The following is a 23,401-nucleotide window of genomic DNA, read 5'->3' on the forward strand; positions in this document are numbered from 1 at the left end:
AAAGGGGTCCCTATGTCCTCCAGCAGTCTAAGCCTATAGCAGCAGAACTATAGAGATAGCTCAGGATAACTCAAGTTATAAAACTAAGAAAATTAGGTCTAAGGAAGTTATCATCCAGAATTGTATACAAATTTTACTTTTAAAAATAGTACTTTTAACATTTTTACTGGAGTAAAAAGTTGATCCACTTACTTCTATAAGTGTGTTTAAACATCAGGATTTATCCTGGAGGAATAAATATTAATACTTTGAACTCCTCCGATCATCAGTAGCTGCTCGGCAGAAGAAGGGAAACGGATCAAAACATTAAAACATTTACAGTGAGAAAAATGACCCAATTCAAAGCCGCCAATCAGAGGCTCTGCAGCCTCTTTAGCCCCGCCCACTGAGCTAGATGGGTGAAAATGAAACTTTGAATTATTTATTGTAACTTTTATTTATCATATTTATTAAATGAAATGGTAGATTTGTGTTTTTTATAAAAATGTACTTTATTTAATCCTCCATGAAGCCAGGAGGACGAACACGTGGTTTATTAACGTTTAACCGATTTGAAAGTTTATTGAATCTTTGCAGATTTTAATCAGAACTGTTTCTGGAGTAAATAAAATGTTCTGGTTTGGGTTCTGATGAACGGAGCTCGGTTAGAGTCCCTCTGGGTCGGTCCGATCCAGGGCTGGTGGTTAAACTGGGCTCCGCTCTGGTTCAGAGAACTCGGACAGCAGCAACCTTAGTCAGAGCGTTGCCATGGCAACGGAAGGGGGTGGGGGGTGTTAAGCAGTCCTGGCTCGCCGCCTCGGGCGTCTCTACGTGGTTCTGCTCTTGGAGGCGGGTTCTGTCTCCTGCTCGTACTCGATCTCCACGTAGGCCCGCTTCTTCCGCACCGCCGACCCGTTGGCCGGAGATTTGCCTTTAGACCTGGAGGCCTTCGCATGGACCTCCATCTCCTCCTCTTCCTCACTCGACCCCTCCTCTTCCTCTTCATCGCTGCTCGTCTTCAGCTTGTTCATATCCTGAAGAACAAAGTGGTGAGCAGCGTCCTCCAGACCAACCTGGACCTTCCAGGACTCACCTCGAAGTCGCTCAGGTCGCTCTCCTCCACGTCATCTTCTGCCACAAACTCCCTCTGCCCGACGTCCTGCACAGACAGGAAGTTCTTTCAGAATAAAGCGCCGCCCTGACCCGCCCTGATGAAGACTCCTCTTCCTCACCTCATCGTCCTCTTCCTCCTCCTCTTCCTCAGAGTCCGACTCGCTCTCGGCCTCCTGCTGCTCCAGCGCTCTGTCGAAGGCGTACACCGGGAAGTTGTAGATGTCTCCGTACTGAAACAGAAACAGGACGGGTGAGTCCGGCGGGTCGGATCAGAACCGCAGTCATGGGCCCGGTTCTGCTCGGCGTACCGTTCCCTGCTTCAGCCTCTCCAGCAGCTCCTTCTCGATGGCGTTGTCCAGCTGTGCGGCGATCAGAGCTTTCTCCTGCAAACAGAAAGAAGGAGACGGTGAAAAAGCGGTTCTGATGGGTTCGGGTCTTCGGGGTTCTGATTGCCTCCATCTTACCTCCTTCCTCTTCTCTCTGCTCTCCACCTTCCTGCTCAGAGGAACCAGCTTCCTCCTGGAAGAGAAGAAACGGCAGACATGAGGAACCTCCTGGTTCTGCCGGTGGTTCTGATGCAGTTCTGCAGAACTCACTGTCTCTTCAGGACCAGTTTGCGCATTCGGATCAGGTACTGGGTGATTTTGGTGAACCTCTGCTTGCATTTGTGTCGGATGAAGCGAGGCCAGTAGATGAGGTTCTGGTCGATCTGCTCCAGAGCTTTCTCATAGTTCTTACTCAGCTTCACCTGCAGACAGACATTCACAGCGGTTCTGACCCAAATACCTGGAGCGGCAGCTAGAAGAACCCGGTTCCATGAATGTGGACCCTCGGAACCACAGCGGAACCGTAAATCTACATGTTTGGAAATAAAGAACCAAGATGAGCCCAAAGATGGTTCTGTTCCACCAACTGCACCGATATTCTGGTCAAGGTCCAACAGAACCAAACTGGATCATTTGAGCCACAGACCTGTAGGACATCAAACTAAGGTGACCCAGAATGAAACACAGGAGAGGCTGCATAATGCTGAGGTTCTTAATCTGGGTCAGTTCTGACCCAAAACCTTCCGCTGGCTGAAGAAGGTTTTAGGTTTTCAGAACCTCTGAGAAAAACAAGAAAAGTTCTGGAACGACTTTTCTAGGATCTAGAACTAAACCTGACAGATGTGAGCTGAAAAAGACGAGTCCTCAGGATCCTCAGAGCGATTTATCAGGTTCCAGGAACCTTTTTGAGTTTTATAACAAACTAACTGGCGACCATGAACACAGCGGTTAGGTCAGATGATTGATGGTATTTGTTTATCAGATGGTAGCCATGGAGACCAAAGGGCTCATTCTGCTTGTGAAAGGATGGACCAATCACAGCGTCAGCTGCAGTGATAACACCTCCCTACAGGAGGAAGGAGAAAATAGTTTCCATCTTAATCAAAGCCTCTTCAAGCGGTTCGAGAGCCTCAGACATTTATTTCCAGGATGTTTCTTCCATAGTCGGCGGTGAAAGTGACGATATTTATGAACTAAATCACCGGATGTCTTCAGACGTTTACTCCTGCGAATCCTCGCCAACAAGAGCTGCCATGTTTTCTGTGCGGTTCCGTCCTCATAGTTACAAATTTTCCCTGGTCTCTCCGACACGTCGAGCATAAATCAAGCTTAAATAAAACCGGCAGCAGATATTTAACGGATCTACAGAAGCTCCAAGTTCTGGTGGAACCAGAACCTGTCAGAACATCAGGAAGAAACGGGGAGACAGCATCATGGAAACCAAGCAACCTTTTTATAATACGGACCGATTTAGACCAGGGGTCACAACCTTTTTAAGGCGTAGAACTACTTCCTGGGTGTGGAGTCATACGAGGGGCGAACCTGACTCCGCCAGATGGATTTGCTCCGCATATCCATCTGGAAACCTTCCGTTGAAGTAATTTTGTGAAGGGGCGAAAATACTGGTTAGCTGATTGGCCTATGTTGGTGATAGACGGGCCAAATAAACCAATCAGATCAACGAAGCATATGACGTACTAACAGAGCGACGACGAAGAGGAGCCAATTGATAGATCAAACTCTTGGTGAAACCAGTCGGGAGAAGAGCAAAAACATGTTTTCCTCTGAGAAAAGCCTCCAGAGCAGTGTTTTGCTCTTCTTTCAGTGAAGAAATACTCTGTAATGCTCATAAAACTTGCTCGATAGCCACGCTAACGCTAGTTTCATCGGCTGAAGCCGCCATGTTCTTTAGACTGAACTGTGGCGCTTCTCGTTGCGTCACACCTCAACCCGCCTCAAAGCCAACGCTGATTGGACGTTCGTTTGGTGAACGGCTCCAAATTTTCTTTAACGGAGAGTCTCCAGACTGATCTGCGAGTGAAACCTTGAAAGCTCGCGAGATCAGGATGGTCTCACCAGGCTAGCGAGGGGCAGCCTTTGAACCTTCATGTATCTTAGATGCAAGCGTGAAAAACAGAACAGAAAATAACATTTCTAAATCAGCCTACTGGTGAGTTGTTCTGTTTTCAGGCTAAAAAGTTTTGTTTGTCTGGCCGCCATTGTGAAAAACAACTGGTGAAGATGGAGCAGCTAGCAGAGCGAGGTGTGTGAGAACGCTGGGACCCTTTTTCCACCTGGACCCCCGCTCTTTTTGGCCCTCATGTCCCTCCGTCGTCGCACAAACTTGCCCCCACTTCCTCACCGCCTCGGCCGTATCTAGACCCCCAGCTAGTTCCTGATTGGCCCTTGCGTTGTGGCGTGGAATAACATAGCGCAGACCACTCTTCAATATTGGACATAAATCAAAAATATCTGCGACGCACTGCTGCGGGAGGATAACTAGGCCTTTAAATGTTAAATTAACAGACTCCGCCCCTTCAAATCAGCCAGTAGTCTTCCAGGACCGCTGAGGCTGACGGTTCTGGTCGGATTTAACCCAGACCCCTTGAATAGCGGTTTGAACGACTACCTGGATCAACCAAACATCCCGTAATAAGCTGATGGTTCCGGAACAAATCTGTTCATCAGTCATGATGATGATGATGGTGGTCTCACCTTCTCCCACATCCTGGCAGGAAACGCCGCTCTCTCGATCACCTTCATGTAGAGGAAACACTGACCTGGAACAGAAAACGGACTTGTTAACGCTCCGCCCATCTGGCGCCGCCGATGATGATGATGACGCAGCTTCACCTTTCTCCTCCCTGATGGTGGCGTACTGGCTGTTGGCCAGCGGGCAGGCCGAGCGGTTGCACTGCCCCGTCAGGTTGAACTCGTTCCGACAGAAGTTCTGGCCCTTTGTTCTGAGCGGGAAGAGGGACACAGAGGACCGTTAGGGTTCTGATAGATCCAGAACCAGAACCTTCAGAACTTATTGAAGCTGAACCCGATGAACCCCTCCTCCAGAAGCAGAAATAAATCCAGCAGGTCGAGATGGAAACAGAACCTCCACAGAAGGTTCTCAGAACATTTATCAGAACCAGGGTCCAGAACCAACACTGATTTAAAAGTGCAGGAGGTAGTTTTTATGCAGATCTGGACGAATCGGATCAAACTCAACCGTTTGGGTTTCAGTTATTTTCTTCTATGGATCGAACAGAATCTAGAAAATGATCATCTATAGCAGTAAGTATGTATGCTGGTCTGACGGGGGGGTATGTATGCTGGTCTGACGGGGGGGTATGTATGCTGGTCTGACGGGGGGGTATGTATGCTGGTCTGACGGGGGAGTATGTTGGTCTGATAGAACACCAGTCCGGTCCAGACAGATCCATTTGTGGGAGTTTCGGACTTACTTGACTTTGAAGGAGCAGAACTGCTTGTTTCCGATGATGTCCCAGATGACCTGCAGTGAGCAGAACAGAATCAGAACCAGCAGAACCACCTTTAACAGACAGAGAGGTTCTGATCCACATCTGAAGGACCCTCCAGAACTCCTCTATTGTTCAGATCTTTCTTCCTGTGATCCGGATCAGGAGTTCTGGACGGGATTCTACAACCGGAACCAACCAGGAATCCAGCAGCAAACAGAAACAACAGAACCTCGGGAACTGGATCCATGTTTTCAAAGATGGACTTTTAGTTCCCCGGAAATGAGCTTCATCTGAACATTCAGAACCACCTGATTGGCTGATTTATTTCCATTCAATGCTTCAGATTCCTTTAACTGTGGTGTTGGTGGCATCGAACCGGGAAATAGATCCACTAAAGTTCTGTTTGATTGGATCAGAACCTTTGGGAAACACTGATAACTGATCCGGTATCATTTAGATCGGTTAGAGGTAGTTTGAAGCAGTTTAGCTAACGTTAGCCTGGGGCTAAATGCTACATGAAATTAGCCCCAGAGGAGCCGATAAACTCACGTCGTCGTGCTGCATCCTGACTTCCTGTCGGTTCCTCTCAGACACTCAGCGAGCTGGTTCCGGTCCAATTCAATCCGTTTCTTTAATGTCAGTGAGGGATTGATGTTCGGAGCCACATGGACCATCAGAAGGACACCATCTTTGTTTAGCTGCAGATCTCGCGCTGCGTCACAGACACGGACAGGAAGTGTCGCGATACTTGGTCACATTCGGGATAAGCGCTGCAGCGCCACTCTCAATTAATATCCATTTCGGTCCAATTAGATTATTAAGCAGGCTTTTTTTGTTAATTCTGATTTTATTAATAAAAAGAAAAGAAACAAATCCATGAAATAAATTGAAGAGTAGATTAGGTTCGATCAAAGCATAAATACCAAAAGAAAGAAGTACAATTTCGAGTGAACAATCTCCAGGGGTCGGAATAAAAATGATAATAATAATTAAAAAAATAAAAAATAAAAGTAGTGATAGTGATTAAAGGAAAGACAAATTTCACTCAGCTGGATGTTTTCAGGCCTTTGTTTCTGTTGTTGATTTCAGATAAAGAGATTAGATCAGTGAAATATGTCACCGCTCCCATTTCTTTATTTCATTTGGATGGAAATCACTGCCAATCACAGGTGGCTTTCTTTGTGCTTGTTTAAATAAAGTTGAGTTAAGCAAAGTGTTTTATTGTTCACTGGTGATTATCTTTAGTTGTATGGAAATAAAATGAATAAGAGTTTAGTTGCTCGTAGGAGGTTAAGAAATGCGCCATTCGATTTTTCAGTAGTCAGAGAAGCTATTTCATATTCAAACTATCATAGAGAAACATCTTCGATATTTTTGTTCTTTCATTGCTTGTAACGATTGTTTGACTTTAGAGAGTGTAGTCATAGCAATGTTGCGGTTCAGGATCAGATGGTTTGAAGGTACATTGCGTAACAAGGTTAAGTCGCACCTCCTCACAGATAAACTGTGATTCAACCAATCATCATTTTCATGAACCGAAAGGATCAGCGTTAAACATGGCGGCCACCATTCTTATTGCTCTGCTTTGACTCTCTGACTCACGGTTTTAGTGCAACTTTCTCCTCTTTCTCTTCAACATCCACCAAAAAGGCTCTAAAGCAAAGAGATCTGTGATGTAAAAAAAAATAACTTGTGTTGTTCAAAGCTCCAAATGTGAACCTAAAGAGGAGGAATGGAGCAAACCAGCAGAGATGCATTATGGGTGTAAAACATAGAAAAGATGAGGCGACACCTGGTGTCGGGAAGTGAAACTGCACTAAACAATATGGCGTGGTGTACATTAATTACTTTATGAGATTTAAAGCGAAATAAATCAAAAAAGTAAATAATAAGAACGTCAGTTTAATACATGGATAATATGATTTATTGGACATGTAGAGTCCTTTAGAGATACAACTTTGGTTCATGAAATAAGATTAAAAAAATATTACCATGTTGATATTTGTCAGATAAAGTTTATCAGGAATTAGAAAAGTTAATCTATCCATGATTTGGTTTGTTTGCTGAGGTGAAGCAACAGGAATCTTTCTAGGATACTGGAGGTTGGCCTGTTTTCCAGTGTAGTCCTGTTTCTCTGACCGTGACTAACTCTCCACTGTCGCTACAAGCATGCTTAGTGTGAGGGATTGCTGAAGAGTCAATGAGTCCATGCAATCAGCTGGTTTTCCTCAGATAGAAAACTTTGAATCAATCTGACTGGATGATCTGGTGAACTGGAAAGTGACCTGAGATGACATGATGTGAATTGGAGCTATAGAAATAAACTGAATAGAATTGAATTAGAACTAATAATAACAGTGTCAAATTTAACATTGCATCATCTTCAAAAACTATTTATTTTGGTTTGTGGTGAACAAGTTGGGGCAGCACCGAGTCCAACCCCCAAGGAATTTGTCTGATTGAAATTAAATATTTAGTTTTTGTTTTGTTTGTTTTTTAAATACCAACAGGCCATAATGAAAATAAGCTTAAATGAAACAAAACTAACGAGTCTATTCTATAAACTGAATTAAATTGACCTTCATGATGTGGGATGTCAGAGCAACAGATCTATAATCACTGAGGACTGTTGGCTGAGTCTTCTTTGGTCCTGGAACAAGGCGGGAGGTCTTCAGTCTCTCCAGTTGCCTCTTTACTTGACCTCTAGATACAGGCAGGAGGAAGATGGAAGGAGCAGCAACGTCTTCTGATTTGGTTTAGAACAAACACATAGAAGCAGACAGAATAGAATCAACCTCATTAAGCTCACGATAGGCGGGATTTAGGAACACACTGCCATCTAATTGGTAGCCTGAAAAATAACTGACATCTACCACAAAAGTGTGAGTAGATCCAGGTCTAATCGAAGCAGACCTACAGATTTATAATTGAATTGAACTTTATTGATCTCACATTGGGAAACTCACTGTCTGCATTTAACCCATTCCCTCAGGAAGCAGTGGGCTGCCATTGTGCAGAGCCTGGGGAGCAGTGTGGAGTTAAAGGTCATGCTCAGGGACCCAGAGTGTCATAGCTCTATGCCCTAACCACTAGGCTGCCGGCCGTTCAGAAGACCCCAAGAATACAACTTTATAGTTTTAACATTTTTTATCTTCTAGTTTTCTTTACATATAGAAAAAAATGTAGATTCCAATTCATTTCAGATTCCATACATTTATTTATTGAATATTGATTTTCTTTTTACTTACTTAAGAAGGTTTTTACTGTTTCACATATAAGGTGGCAAAGTTTCTGTGTGAAAGTTTTTTGGGAAAAACAAACACTTCTCCCCATAACAAACCGGGTTCTTTCTCAAGGTTTTTTCTGATAAACCAAAGTGTCTGTAAACTGTTTTGACTCTGACAACTTTCACAGCTTTTCCACTGATGTGAGACAAACTCTTTCTAAATCAGAACATCATGCTTTGATAATTGTTTTGTTCTCTTTTTACTTTTCAAAGTTAAAGCACCGACTGATCTCTGTATATTTAACTGGACTGTATAGTTGAATAATCGGTTTTGCTATTACACCACTGTTAAGGCTAGGCTTGAAACTTTCCTTTTTGATAAAGCTTCTAGTTAGAGTGGCTCAGGTTATCCTGATCTATCTCTATAGTTCTGCTGCTATAGGCTTAGACTGCTGGAGGACATAGGGACCCCTTTTTCATCATTCTATTTTGCACTTATTACATCTTGATGTTTAGTTTTTCTTTGTTGTAGCTTCATCTTGCTTGTTTTTGTTGAGCTTTGACACGGTCCTGGATGAAGGCTTCAGCCGGGCCGCTGCTTCATGTTCTGTAGATGATCTACTTGGTCTATCAGTGGTTAACTCTTCCTCTCCTAGAGCTACTGGCTGCACGTTCATTGTAACTAACTAGATCTGCTCTCTTTCTTCCTGTAGACATGAAGCTTTTCTGTTTCCCTCCTGAATGAAGCTACTTCTACAACTAACCTTCTACTTTTCTCACGCAGATGGCCCTCCTGGATCAGAGCCTCTGAGTTTATTTTGTATTTTCTACTTTCATATTTCTGGTTTTAGTCGCTACTGAATCACAGACGGAGTCGTATGAAAAACAGGTTTTTATTCATGTAAATAAAGCGAGCTCTCCATCGCTGTACAACACTGGCATCTGTAGTTGGCACCCTGAAACATCAAATTTACAGCCATCTTCACGTCGCCTCTGCTCAGGGGGCGGGGCTAACAGTATAAACCAGGAAACATAAAAATAAAACAAGAGGCACCAAAAGCAGACAGGCCTGGACCGAACAACCGAAAAACTACAAACATGCGACAAACGTCGGTTATTAAGGCATGCAGTAACACTATCTGAACAGAGGCGGAGCCACGGTGCACACAACCAATCACACGACAGATCCAACGTTTTCTGGGGAAAAAAAACAAAAACGGACCCTGTTTTATCCTCAAACATCACATCTGCCTTTAGGGGCGTTACGGTTCACATTCCCCAGTGATTCTAGAGCAGCAGTGGGTGGATTCTAGATCTACTTTCTAGAACCAAATGGAAGGAGAGTCAGTGCTGCTAGCATGGTTTCTCCACGAGTCCTGACAGAACATCTGGATCCTTTCAGCTGGTTTCCAGCTGCAGCAGGGCTGCTTGTAGTGGAAAATGTTGACGATGTCAAGAAACGGAAAATTATTTAGAGAACGGATTAAAAAAAAGCTGCATCCAGACTGGCGTCTAGAACTAAATACGGATCATTCAATAAAACATCTTCAGTCACTGTAAGAAATGAAAACTATGTAGATTTTGTTATTTCAAGGTTCTCCCAGAACATCCAGATGGAAGTCAGATCTGTTCTAGAATTACAAAACAAGACGTCACAAGCACTTTGATTTTACCTCAAGTTCTAGGATCCGAACCCCGATGAAGGAAATAAAAGCTCTAATCCTCCAACGAATAAAGCTGAGGTTAAACAACCACTTCTAGAGCAGAGATACGTTTATAGATTCAGTCATTATAGAACTGCATCAGATCTATAAATCCTGGTTCTCTGTGGAAACTAAAGTTCCACTTTCAAGGCGACCGATGAAGCCAGGAGCTTCAGGTTCACTTCTGTTGGTTTTAAAAGGCTTGGATTTCTGGTGACTTTAAAGGTCAAAGGTCAGGAAGGCAGGATGAGATGTTTTAAGGTTAAAAACCTGAATGGACCTGGAGAAACATGGAAATGAAGAAACATCAGAATTTCCACTAAAACAAGAACTGGGAAGGTTCTGGGTCCAACAGGAAGTAAAAAAAATAACTCTCCAAAATAAAACAGATTTTAAAGTTTGCTACCAGATATCAGCCGATAAACTGGTCTCAGAAGAATCCAGCTGTTCCGGACCCGACCCGGCTGTTCCTTTGCTCTGGAACGGTTAATAGGTCCAAACCAGATCAGAACCAGATTCTGGTTCCTAGAGCCACAGCTCTAGAAGCAGCTTTTATCTTTACCTTGATTCTTTTCAGAACCACGGCCCGCCGGTTCTAGAACTCTGCGTTTGGTTCTGGGTTGACAGATTTTATTTCTACGAATCAAAAGTAAAGGTCTAAGCTGTTAAAAGGCGTTTTCTGAACCGGGTCTGGGCCAGAACTGCAGCTTCTGAGGAACCAAAAGGAACAGATCAGGAATCTAGATTCTAAAATTAGAAACGGTTGAAACCCGAAGCTCCTGGATCAGATTGGATCAGAGATGTTCTCCGCCGGCCAGCAGAACCTTCTAGATCGGACCCTTCAGGCACGTGAGATATGGATCAGGCAACACGGCACCAGGAAACGGATCATAAGAGCTACAGAGACCAGGAGGCGGTCCAAACACCGGACCGGACCTGCCAGCACCACACAGGTCCCAGAACCGGCTCCATTCCTACGAGATCCAGAACCTCCTTTCTCCGGCCGGGAACCAAGCAGCTTTGACAGAACAGAAACACAGAGGAACCGGTACCGTTCATTCAACGGCGACCCGAGAACTTCAGACGGAACAAGTCTGGACCAGAACAGAATGGTGTCCGTTTTTATACAGATGGGAACAGGTCGGGGGGGGGTTTGGGTCATACCGGAACCGGTGACATCACACAAAATAATCCAGGATGGTTCTGGGCAGAACAATCTGTGGTTTGGATCAGAACATTTAAACAGTTCAACTATGTGAAGGTCGTTTTGGCACAAATGTATTCAGAGCGGCGCCGGTCCGAACCGAATGCTTAATTACAGGGAACGTCTTTACTGGACCCGGAAACAGAACCCCAGCAGCTGACCCGCTGCGTCCGGCACCAGAAGCAGGAGTTCTGGTCTGGGCCGCTCCCTTCATTAACCCCATGAGCTCAGAACCACAGGGGGTCCAGCTCGGTTTCAGGAAACGGGCGGTTCCTCTGGATTCTGTCTGCAGGTCCGGACCGACGCAAAGGTTTATGATGTTTGTGACGAGTCTCAGCGGAACCAGGTGAAACATTAAAGAATAATGACTGATTAGGACGCGGCGCCACACAACTCGTCTCTCTGGATGCCCTGAAATCCGGCTGCTGTCCTGGAACTTTCTGGGCTCCTAGGAGGTCTTGACCAGGTCGTAGACGTAGATGTGGAAGTCGTCGTTGAACTTGATGAAGTAGACGGAGGGCTTGGCCTCCACCTGGTGGATCACCATTCCCGAACGCTTCCCGCCACCCTCTTTGGCGTACTCCACCTGCTTCCCCACCAGACTGTCCACCACCTCGCCAGGTTCCCGCTCTGACGCCATATTGTCGTCTGTGGACACAAACACAAGAACCTTTGCGTTATAGTAGCCCGAACGGGCCGGAGCACGGCGCCCTGCACTGAACTGGGTCTGGACAGACACTCACTGCAGTCGGGCAAGATGCGCAGGTCTCCCTCTTTGTAGTCGTCCAGCAGCTGGTACATGTACAGAACCGGGTCCTTCTCATAGGTGATGTAGAACCAGGATGTCATGATAGGGGCCCGAGCCAGAACCATCCCCCGCCACTCCTCCTTGGGACCTTCCTCTGTCTCGAACATGTGCTCCACCGCCTTACCGATCATGGTCTCGGCCAGCATGGAGTCGCTCACCCGAGCCTGAGCTGGAACAGTCACAGAGAGCGGGTCAGAACCACTCAGCTCAGTTCTACTGGGTACGGTACAGAATCCAAACGATGTGGCGGCGGTTGGAAACATGGCAGGGAGTAGGAGCATGAAGGGTGGATGCCACCTACCCAATGGGAAACCAGGCCCCCCCACAGGAGCACCCACCCCAAAGACCAGGCCCTCCCACAGGAGCACCCACCCCAAAGACCAGGCCCCCCCACAGGACACCCACCCTAAAGACCAGGCCCTCCCACAGGACACCCACCCCAAAGACCAGGCCCTCCCACAGGACACCCACCCTAAAGACCAGGCCCTCCCACAGGACACCCACCCTAAAGACCAGGCCCTCCCACAGGAGCACCCACCCTAAAGACCAGGCCCTCCCACAGGACACCCACCCTAAAGACCAGGCCCTCCCACAGGACACCCACCCCAAAGACCAGGCCCTCCCACAGGACACCCACCCTAAAGACCAGGCCCTCCCACAGGAGCACCCACCCTAAAGACCAGGCCCTCCCACAGGAGCACCCACCCTAAAGACCAGGCCCTCCCACAGGACACCCACCCCAAAGACCAGGCCCTCCCACAAGAGCACCCACCCTAAAGACCAGGCCCTCCCACAGGAGCACCCACCCTAAAGACCAGGCCCTCCCACAGGAGCACCCACCCTAAAGACCAGGCCCTCCCACAGGACACCCACCCCAAAGACCAGGCCCTCCCACAAGAGCACCCACCCTAAAGACCAGGCCCTCCCACAGGACACCCACCCTAAAGACCAGGCCCTCCCACAGGAGCACCCACCCTAAAGACCAGGCCCTCCCACAGGACACCCACCCCAAAGACCAGGCCCTCCCACAAGAGCACCCACCCCAAAGACCAGGCCCTCCCACAGGACACCCACCCTAAAGACCAGGCCCTCCCACAGGACACCCACCCCAAAGACCAGGCCCTCCCACAGGAGCACCCACCCTAAAGACCAGGCCCTCCCACAGGAGCACCCACCCTAAAGACCAGGCCCCCCCACAGGACACCCACCCTAAAGACCAGGCCCTCCCACAGGACACCCAACCCAAAGACCAGGCCCTCCCACAAGAGCACCCACCCTAAAGACCAGGCCCCCCCACAGGACACCCACCCTAAAGACCAGGCCCTCCCACAGGACACCCACCCTAAAGACCAGGCCCTCCCACAGGACACCCACCCCAAAGACCAGGCCCTCCCACAGGACACCCACCCTAAAGACCAGGTCCTCCCACAGGAGCACCCACCCCAAAGACCAGGCCCTCCCACAGGAGCACCCACCCCAAAGACCAGGCCCTCCCACAGGACACCCACCCTAAAGACCAGGTCCTCCCACAGGAGCACCCACCCCAAAGACCAGGCCCTCCCACAGGAGCACCCACCCTAAAGACCAGGCCCTCCCACAGGAGCACCCACCCTAAAGACCAGGCCCCCCCACAGGACACCCACCCTAAAGACCAGGCCCTCCCACAGGACACCCACCCCAAAGACCAGGCCCTCCCACAAGAGCACCCACCCTAAAGACCAGGCCCCCCCACAGGACACCCACCCTAAAGACCAGGCCCTCCCACAGGACACCCACCCTAAAGACCAGGCCCTCCCACAGGACACCCACCCTAAAGACCAGGCCCTCCCACAGGACACCCACCCCAAAGACCAGGCCCTCCCACAGGACACCCACCCTAAAGACCAGGTCCTCCCACAGGAGCACCCACCCCAAAGACCAGGCCCTCCCACAGGAGCACCCACCCCAAAGACCAGGCCCTCCCACAGGACACCCACCCTAAAGACCAGGTCCTCCAACAGGAGCACCCACCCCAAAGACCAGGCCCTCCCACAGGAGCACCCACTCTAAAGACCAGGCCCTCCCACAGGACACCCACCCCAAAGACCAGGTCCTCCCACAGGACACCCACCCTAAAGACCAGGCCCTCCCACAAGAGCACCCACCCTAAAAACCAGCCCCTCCCACAGGACACCCACCCCAAAGACCAGGCCCTCCCACAAGAGCACCCACCCTAAAGACCAGGCCCTCCCACAGGACACCCACCCTAAAGACCAGGCCCTCCCACAAGAGCACCCACCCTAAAGACCAGGCCCTCCCACAGGACACCCACCCTAAAGACCAGGCCCTCCCACAGGACACCCATCCCAAAGACCAGGCCCTCCCACAGGACACCCATCCCAAAGACCAGGCCCTCCCACAAGAGCACCCACCCCAAAGACCAGGCCCTCCCACAGGACACCCACCCTAAAGACCAGGTCCTCCCACAGGACACCCACCCTAAAGACCAGGCCCTCCCACAGGACACCCACCCTAAAGACCAGGCCCTCCCACAAGAGCACCCACCCCAAAGACCAGGCCCTCCCACAGGACACCCACCCTAAAGACCAGGTCCTCCCACAGGACACCCACCCTAAAGACCAGCCCCTCCCACAGGGAACATCCACACAACAGACAGCCATCCCAGGACTGGTAGCCCTAATCCAGAACAATATAACCCCAAACAGCCTAAACCCTCCAAAACTGCAGGAATGAAAGAAGGTAGTTTGTGAATTTTCTAAGCTGTTGTGTTTCTGGAAACTTAATACTTGGACTGCAGTTCATTGAATCTGATAGACATAGATCAAGTCTCCAGTTTCTACAAAACGTTTGAGCCATTTTATTTTCCCCAAATTAAAGCTCTAAAAGCAAATCAAATCAAACTGCTCTAGAAATACATTAAAAGATGTAATAGTTTAGAAGTCAAAAGGTCATAGATCTTTATATCTAGATTTCAGTGTATTTTACTGATGAAATTATACCATTCCATTAAGAATCCCGTGTCTGCTAATCTAGACCTTCCTAGATATGGAAGTAGACATGCTCTAGAATGTGACCATCTGGATCTCAGCCAATCAGAGGTAGGAATGTCTTCCAGATGTCGAAGCGAGGCAGTGAACCGGCAGTGGCTCCTCACCCACTCTGTCAGGGAGCACCTCCAGCCCCACCACCCGCTCGTCGGAGTGCAGCTCCAGGCCATAGACGCAGTCGAAGCCGTCGTATTTGATCAGGTACAGGGAGGGATTGACGGGTACCTGGTCCAGGACCGTGCCTTTCCACTGGGAGGATTTACCTTGTGGGAAGAGCAGAGCTCTTTGCATCATTCTTTAAAAACCAGAGAAAATCTTCACTATCGCATCACTTAAACCCAACTTACTGCCCTCCTTCCAGATGTGCTGGATCCTGCAGCCAACCATGTTCCTTTGGGGCTGAACCAGAGTCTTACTGGGACCAATGCTGGTCTTCTGCTTCCTGCAAGACGGAAAAACCTTCCATAAAACATGTTCATGACTCCATGTTGGCGCTAACTGGCACAGTAACACCATCGACTCTTGGCTTCAACCTCTGGTCCAAAAGAACCAGACATTTATACTGGAGGTTACATTTTAGGACCTACTTGTGAGGATTCTTCTTCTTCATCATGTTTGCAGAGACGCCTGGATGTCCTGGAACAGAAAACACAGAAAGGTCAGCAGGGGGCGCTGAGATCCGCCTCAGCAGAACCGAGCAAAACAGGCTGGAACCATCGGAAGCCCAAACATTTGATGTCTGAGAAGTTCTGGTCCCAAACTCACCCTCGTCCTCCTGGGGCCCCGGAACCGCTGGAGTCTTCATTCATCCACCTGTGGTGGGGGTGGGCGGGTAGAGGCGGCCAATCAGGACGCTGCTTCAGTCTGGACTCAGAGCAGGGTTTGGGGGAGGGAGAAGGGAGGGGGGAGGGAAGGGAAAGGGGAGGAGGGAGAGCCAGGAATTAGTCCAGACCCCCGAGGCGGCTCATCCGGGTCGGTTTAACGCCTGGAGGCTGAGGTGACGTCAGCTGCTGGACTCCAACAGGAACAGAAGATTTTCTGCAGAAACAAAAACCCATAACTGAAACATTTCTCCAGGATCTTATCTGAGTTCTGTTCATCTATAGTTCTGCTGCTATAGGCTTAGACTGCTGGAGGACATAGGGACCCCTTTTTCATCATTCTGCTTCATTCTATCTCTATTCTCCCACTCTGCAGAATCTGTTAGTTCAATCTCTAACGTTCTGCTCTCTCTGCTTTTTCTCATAGTAGCTTCATCTGGTCTGTTCCTGTTTGGCTGTGACTCCATCCTGGAGAGAAATATCAGCTGTGCTGCTGCCATCAACACCTTTGTTTCTAGATGTTGGAGCTTGGCCTGTTTTCCAGTGTAGTCCTGTTTCTCTGACTGTGACTAACTGGATGTGCTCTCTTCATCCTCTGACATGGGAGCTGGCTCGGAGCTCGTCTGCCTGGCTGTGTGTTTCCTGGACGGGGCCGCCTGTGGAGCTGGTTGACAGTTGCCTTTTGTATCTATGCTTCTTTTTCTATGTCTGCTTCTGTCTCCTTGAACCCCAGTGGGCCTCAGCAGATGGCCGCTCACACTGAGCCTGGTTCTGCTGGAGGTTTCTTCCTGTTCAAAGGGAGTTTTTCCTCTCCACTGTGCCCTGAGATGACATGATGTGAATCGTTGCTATAGAAATAAACTGAATTCAACAGAATTCGTCTGCCTAAAACGGGCCGATAGATTCACCTCCATCTCTCGGTGAGTTTGATGTAAAAGCAAAACTATCCCCCAACCCCCCAGTGAGAGGATCGGCTGCGTGGCGATGAGGCGGCCGTTGGCTGCAGGAGGATCCTGCTGATGCATGCAGCTGCATGCAGCGCTGCAGTAGTTTCAGGGTCAGGCTGGTTTCCTGTTCCTGTTGTGAGGCTGGAGCAGAACGTGCCGCCGTCATCTCAGCAGGTGTCACCCTGGAAACAAAGCAGCAGCTTATCTGGAGTTTCTCTGTGACTGAAATCTAAAATGAAACACCCAGAGAAGCTTCTGCTTTCCTTCCCCTGCCGCTGAACATGGTGGCGCTGCAACATGATGGCGCCCAGCTCAGCTACAGATCTAAACGCCAGGAAACGTCCACGTGTGGTGATGCTTGATGATCAGAGCCAACATCCGTCTGCAGAGACTAAAGGCAGAAAGTAACAGAACCACACGGCCCTCAGTCGTCCTTTTACAGGATCCGTCCTAAAAAACTTTTTACATTGGGATTAATCCCGAAAATTTTTTATTTCTACTTTATTTTCTCAGATTTTGTTTCTAATTGTTTTTATTTATTGTTTTATCCATTTTCAGAGAATCCACTCAACCTAACAGTCATGTTTTTGGACTGTGGGAGGAACCCGGAGTACCCGGAGAGAACCCACGCATGCTCAGGGAGAACATGGAACCTTCTTGCTGCAAGGCAGCAGGACGACCCACTGCTCCACTGTGAAATACGTTCTTTTTTAAACTGCGTTTCACAGAACTCTTCACTTCAAGCCCAGAACTAACAGTTTATTTAACTTTATGTAAAACTGAAAAATATAATAAAGAAAATACAATTGGAAAAAATAAAATATTAGAAAGCAGCAAAGTCAAATTTAAAACAACCTTCATGATTACAAGGTGTTTAAAGAGTAAAATATTGTTCGCTTGAAGCAATAAGGGAAGAAAATTCCCTCAAAGGAAGAGAACCTGCTGTGGAAAACAAAGACGGCTTGAATTCCCCATTTCAAACGGAACAAACCGCTGTTCTGTCAGACCAGCATACCTACAGTCGATACGCATGCAAGACGTCAGATTTGTGTTTATCTCTTTAGTTTTGTACAAAAAATAGACTTTAAACTACCTCTACGGGCGTCTATCCCTTTGGGTTTTTTTTGTCATGTACAAAAAAACAAAAAAAACTATTTAAGGTCAGATCGCCATACGCTTCAAAATGCTCATCTGACAGACCACCGGTGTTCTGTCAGTTGAGCATACGGTTTATCCTTTTAGTTTTGTAAACAATCTGCGCTACAGCATCAAACAACCACAATGCTCTCATTTTCAGGGACTTTAGACTTTTAAAATAAAGATAAATTCATCACTTTGACACAGACTGGCTGTTTCATAGCATCAGTAGACAGAAAACTGCTGGTTTTAGCAGCTAAATGCTAAACAGGGAGGTCCCCGTGGGAGTGGGGAGTACCAAGATGGCGGACGGTGGCTTCACTTTTTTCTGACAATCAGCAATCCAGTGAATAATTAGAGATCAGTGGGATAGATGCATGCGTATTGACTATGGGTCGACTGGTCTGACAGAACACCGGCAGCGACCAGTTCCAAGCCGAAACGATTTATTTATTTATATTTTTTAAATTGTTGAATCTAGGTGGAAATATCTATGCTGAAATATTCTCCAGAAGGTTCTGATTTGTTCTGCCCTTCAGTCAGATTCTTGGGAACCACATGTGGACCAGGTTCCTGGGGGCCCCTTGATGAATGGGCCCTGGTTCCCCTCGGTGGTGGCACCGGCCCTGACCTTCTAACTGCAGCGCCCCCAGGCGGCCAAATCTCAGAGCTCCGGCAGGACCCGCTGTTTGTTTTGGTTGCTGAGGATGATGAAGAGGTCCATCATCCAGAGGTCACGCAGTTCCTCCAAAAAAAAAAAACCCGCCGCTGCAACCCAACGTGTGGCCGCCACGCGCCGCAGAGAAACGGCGGAAAGTAGATTCCTCCCGCAGAGCCGTTAGTCACAGACCCTGCAGAGGCGCAAAAAGAGCCGCAAGAAGAGGCGCAAGGGAACAAAGGCAGGGGGGTGGGGGGCAGGGAGCCGAGGAAAGCCGTGGACCGAACCCACGGCTCGGTTCCGGTTCCGATGCGGCAGCAGCGGCTACTCACCGAGCGGCGATCAGCGCTGCCGCATAATCCCGATCAGCCGCCGAAGCTCCGGATTGATCCGCTGCCTCCGATGAGGCTCCGCTGCGCCAAGATGGAGGGAGGGCGGGAAAGTCTGGCCCCGCCCTTCAAAATAAAAGCACCGGCCAGAGGGAGGCCTCTGACCCAGACCCCCGCATGGTTCCCCTCTAGGAACTCATTCTTTTTATTCTGAAGCTTTTTTCTTTTTAATGACCAATAAATATTTCAGAAAAAATATATTTTTGCTAATTTTCCATTAAGCTGTGGTTTTCAATTTTCTTTATTTTCTCAAATAATCAAAACGCGGGAGGGGAGCTTGGTGTACCCACAGGGGCGGATTTGGGAAATTTGGGGCCCTAGGCAAAGACAGGCAGGGGGCCCTCTGAATTGAGAAGACATCAAACAGCCCCATTCTCCAGATGTAGAAATGTTAATAGAATAGACATCCATTATCTGTTCTAGGTTGTGTCCCTCTCTTCTTGTCCCTTTTCTTCTTGTTTTCCTCTCTATGTTTTGTACTCAGCTGACTTTTCATGCTGTCTCTAAAGGAATGAAATATTTTTTCCAAGCACTAAGCTCACTTAGCTGATTGCTCCTTCCTGTGTTTCCAAAAAGGCCAAAGTAAATAACCCAGTCCTTCTTTTCACTGTAGACAAGCCATGATCTGCTTATCTGTTCTCCATTTTTCATTTGGATGAAATAATAGCTGCATGAATCATGACAGCAGACAAGATAGAGGATAGCAGGAGGCGGGGTTACCAATCTACTCGCTGTGGAGAGCAGAGTTCGCTGCTTTTAGATGTTGTCTCCAAAGTCTCCAGTAGCAGAAAAAAGTCTCTAGATTTGGCGCTAGGAGCTTTTTAGAAATCAAAGTGCTAGAGGGGTCTGAAAAGTGGCTAAATATAGCGACTAAAGCGCTAAGTTGGCAACACTGCTCTTTGCATGGTTTGTTTTCAAATGGTTTGCTGCTGTCTGTTTGGACCTTTCTGAACATGTGCAGCAAATGGACTGATCCAATATGGTGGACACTGAAGGGGGGGGGCTGAGACACACTTAATATTATCAGCGTTCTGATGGCATTTTAGCCAAAGGATTTTTATCAAAAACATCATTAATGTGAACAAATAAGGAATAGATGTATTAACTATAGATGTAAACAGAATTGTATTTGGTCCCAAGGAACTGGGGGCCCTAAGCAGCTGCCTATTATTGCCTAATGGTCAATCACCCCCCTGCTTCTCTTACAGATCAACTCTGACACTTTCCACCCTGCTCACCTCTCTGGGCTCCACCTGGGTGGAGAATCCATCCATCTTCTCTCTCCTGGATCACACGGCTGTGATTGCGGATCAGCTTGAACTGCATCAGTTCCTATCATTCCATTCATAGTTTATGTAATGATATTAAATTATGTAATATTTTTAGGATAATTATCATTGATGATGGGTGAGTTTATTACACCTTAATATTAGCTGCCTGTTTTCCCACAATAGTTTATCTAATTAGGACAGTTCCTCTGTCTGGATATACAGTTATAATCTTTATTCTACACGTGGCAAAGATTTGGGAATGAAGGAGAGCGACGTCCTTCAGCTAAGTGTAATATTTTGATAAGGCTGGAGCCATGGATGTCTAATCATCTGCTAATGTGTTTGATGTAATGATGTGATGATTTGGCAGAAAAAGCCATTTTAACTGTTAATCACTTCCCAAGAAGTGAGCCCAGAGGTGAGCAGCTGCCTTCTGTAAATTCTAAGCAACTTCTCTGATCTGAGTAAGATTACAATTTCTATCAGATTCTAAACCAGAGAGATCGAGCTCCAAGGTGCATACACCGAGCCTATCTTTAGCAATATAATAATATTCACTGTGAGGTGCCTCAGGGTCAGCGTCTGGGGCGTCTTTTTTTCCTCTATATTAAACACAGTTTGGTCCAGATAAAAGTTGTTTTTAACCGGTAGAGGAGTTTTCAATGAGATTTTGTAGATGTTGAGGATATATCAGGCCAGCATAGCTCCAACTCTAATTAGAGTCTGTTCAGGTTATTAGATAACGCTAGAAAGCTTAACTATTCATTAAAAAAACTCGATTCATGTCCTTTGAGTCAGTGAAGGTCCAGCAATCTGTGTTCAAGCTTGTGTTTCCAGTGAAGAGAAACCTCAATGTTTTAACAAGAAGCAACCGCCATCAGACCCAGAACCATCAGATGAGTGTAAACCTGACATGATCAGATGGGGGCCCAGACACACTATTTAAAAACTTCAGAGTTCTGATTTTAACCGGGAATGCTGGTAGAATCTGAACATACCTTAAGGCTTTAAACTCCATATTTCTGGGTCAGTTTTCATCCAATCATGTCTGCCTGATCTGAGAGGATTTCCTGCACAGACGGCAAAAAGCTGCTCTGAGGGCCTCAGTGTTCATACTTTTATTTTTGACTGTAGAATAATATGGAAGCTTTAAAGGAAAAGTCCGGTCAGCAGGAATAATCAATTAATCATTATTTATACCTAAAACTAATGCCATCCCAGTGATTTAATGAATTTAGCTTTTTAATCAGTAAAAAAATAAAAAATAATTTTCGTCTCAATCACTGAGTCTGGGAGCGGCCATTTTTGCCCAAATCTAGTAGCCCCTCCCTCCTGCCATCTTCCAGCAGTGACGTCACGGTGCGGTAAGCCTAGCGCCATTCTCCCCGCTTTCCAAGCTAAATCAATGGGAACTACTAGACACATCTGCAATCAACAACAATTATTGAAGATTTCCAGAGGACTTCACCATTGAAATTCACCAGAGCTATAGTGAAACTGACAATGCCCACGTGCATGGCAGCTGGATGCTGGAATACATCGGGTAAAAGTGAAAAAAAGAGTTATTCCACCTTTCTGATTCCTGATCCTCCACGGACGGGTTGGTCGTTGGATCGCCAACTTGAAGAGGGAGGATTTGCCATCGAACTTCTGGCCAGAGAAAAAACCCGTAATATGTAGCCAACATTTGGAAGAAGAATGTTTTCAAGATGACTTGGATAATAGCGCGTTGTGACAAACACCAGATACAGCACTGGGACTTGATCAACAGCCGATACCGCACCGTGACGTCACTAACCAGTAGGTGGCAGTAGTGTTCTTTGACAAACATGGATGCCTCCAGTAAAGCACATTCACATGAAAATTACTCTGAATTAAAAACACTGATCATTTATTAAACAGGATGGAATCATTTCAGATTTAAAGAACTTTCAGAAGTTTGGATTCTGAATATGAGCGACTTTTCCTTTAAAGGACAGGAAGCTGTAGACCGAGGGATCCTTTCCACTTATGTTTTAATATCTATTAAATGGCAGCATTGCTACTAAAATGAAACATGGAATAAGGGATGGTGATTAGGAGGGATTGCTGAGGTCAGGTTAGCACTGACGGAGCTTTCACTGGATAAATTAATAAAGATACTGAGGAATTGAAAGTGACAATATTCCAACATATTTTTAGAACAGTAATGTCTATATAACTGTATTTTATAAATCTGATGATAATTTTTTGATTTTCATGAAAGGTTTGCTTGGATGACTTTTTTCCATTTTTCATTCCAACTTCTCTTACATGTTGTCTCATTGAGATCCAAGATCTCATTTGCAACAGAGACCTGTTTAAAAATAATTACAAACACAGCAATAAGAAAAACAATTAAAATGTTTGACGTGGTTGAAATTAGCTGAAAAATGATCTAAGAACAAGAAGAAGTTTCATAGCAGGAGACTTAATTGATTTAAGGTGGAAGCTTCAGATACCTTCTGAAAAGGTCCATAAATAAATGGAATAACTGCATCTTTATTCTGGTGCAGCATTCACAGTTGGAAAACTAATGAATTAATTAATAATACTGAAAGAATTATACCTTTTAGTGACGAATATTTCAATCTAATTCTAATTGTGTCGTTTCTTTCTAGAAATTGTCTGGCAGCTTTTATTGTGAAAACAAAAACAGGAAGCTGTCGTGTTGTTGTTGTTTTTTTATTGCTGCATGAAGAATCGCATGTGTGCAAGTTTGCTTTGGAGCTAAAAATCTTCCACTGTCCCTCCCGCCTTTCTGCTGCTGGCCAAATAGTGAGTCCTGTGGGTGTGTCTAGGCACCCAGATTTCCTGCCAAATACTGACCCTGAACGCAGCACTGCTTGTTGCAGAAGGGATTAATGGCAGCAGCTCAAACAGCTTCTTAAGGAAACCAACACGTCTTTTTAAAAGTTGCTGATGACGACACACTTTCCCTGAAAGATGGGATCAGCTTCCTGTTTATGGAGGACCAATCCTGCCATAATTAAGATACGTACAGAAATAAACCAAGGACTTAATAATATAGAATTGATTTAAAAAGTAGCCAATAATACGACAGAGTAATAGTCCCAGGCTGGAGATTATTTTCTTCAATTTTGAGAGTAAAGTTGTAAAATTATGAGAATCAATCCATCAATCATCCATCCATCCATCCATCCATCCATCCATCCATCCATCCATCTTCTTCCTCTTATCCAGGGTCGGGTCGTGGGGGTAGCAGCTTCAGTAGGGAGGCCCAGGCGTCCCTCTCCCCAGCATCTTGGTCCAGCTCCTCC

General features: G+C 46.7%; 2 protein-coding genes and 1 non-coding gene across 4 annotated transcripts; all 3 read right to left on the reverse strand.

The window, feature by feature from the left end:
* Positions 1-470: 470 nt before the first annotated feature.
* Positions 471-5,620, reverse strand: mak16 (MAK16 homolog (S. cerevisiae)). The gene is made up of 10 exons (XM_038274338.1): positions 5,441-5,620; positions 4,874-4,923; positions 4,272-4,381; positions 4,134-4,198; positions 1,689-1,840; positions 1,557-1,611; positions 1,401-1,475; positions 1,212-1,322; positions 1,073-1,138; positions 471-1,013 (listed from the first exon to the last, which is right to left on the reverse strand). Exons 1-10 carry the CDS (start codon positions 5,453-5,455, stop codon positions 807-809), a joined length of 906 nt encoding a protein of 301 aa, XP_038130266.1. The 5' UTR covers positions 5,456-5,620; the 3' UTR covers positions 471-806.
* A 714-nt stretch (positions 5,621-6,334) lies between these two features.
* On the reverse strand, positions 6,335-6,436 carry LOC119776107. Its single transcript, XR_005279737.1, has one exon. It is a non-coding gene; the product is annotated as a small nucleolar RNA U13 (small nucleolar RNA).
* Positions 6,437-11,028: 4,592 nt separating this feature from the next.
* Positions 11,029-18,900, reverse strand: spinb (spindlin b). 2 transcript variants are annotated; one of them, XM_038274341.1, is made up of 7 exons: positions 18,775-18,900; positions 15,645-15,917; positions 15,467-15,515; positions 15,227-15,321; positions 14,987-15,142; positions 11,768-12,001; positions 11,029-11,672 (listed from the first exon to the last, which is right to left on the reverse strand). In XM_038274341.1, exons 2-7 carry the CDS (start codon positions 15,682-15,684, stop codon positions 11,473-11,475), a joined length of 774 nt encoding a protein of 257 aa, XP_038130269.1. In that variant the 5' UTR covers positions 15,685-15,917; positions 18,775-18,900; the 3' UTR covers positions 11,029-11,472. The 2 variants fall into 2 exon arrangements, with proteins under 2 accessions (XP_038130269.1, XP_038130270.1); XM_038274342.1 differs by having other exon boundaries at positions 15,645-15,743; positions 18,775-18,896.
* Between the last annotated feature and the right edge of the window lie 4,501 nt (positions 18,901-23,401).

Source organism: Cyprinodon tularosa, unplaced genomic scaffold (assembly GCF_016077235.1).
Source record: "Cyprinodon tularosa strain WSP-4 unplaced genomic scaffold, ASM1607723v1 ctg909, whole genome shotgun sequence".
NCBI classification, from domain to species: domain Eukaryota; kingdom Metazoa; phylum Chordata; class Actinopteri; order Cyprinodontiformes; family Cyprinodontidae; genus Cyprinodon; species Cyprinodon tularosa.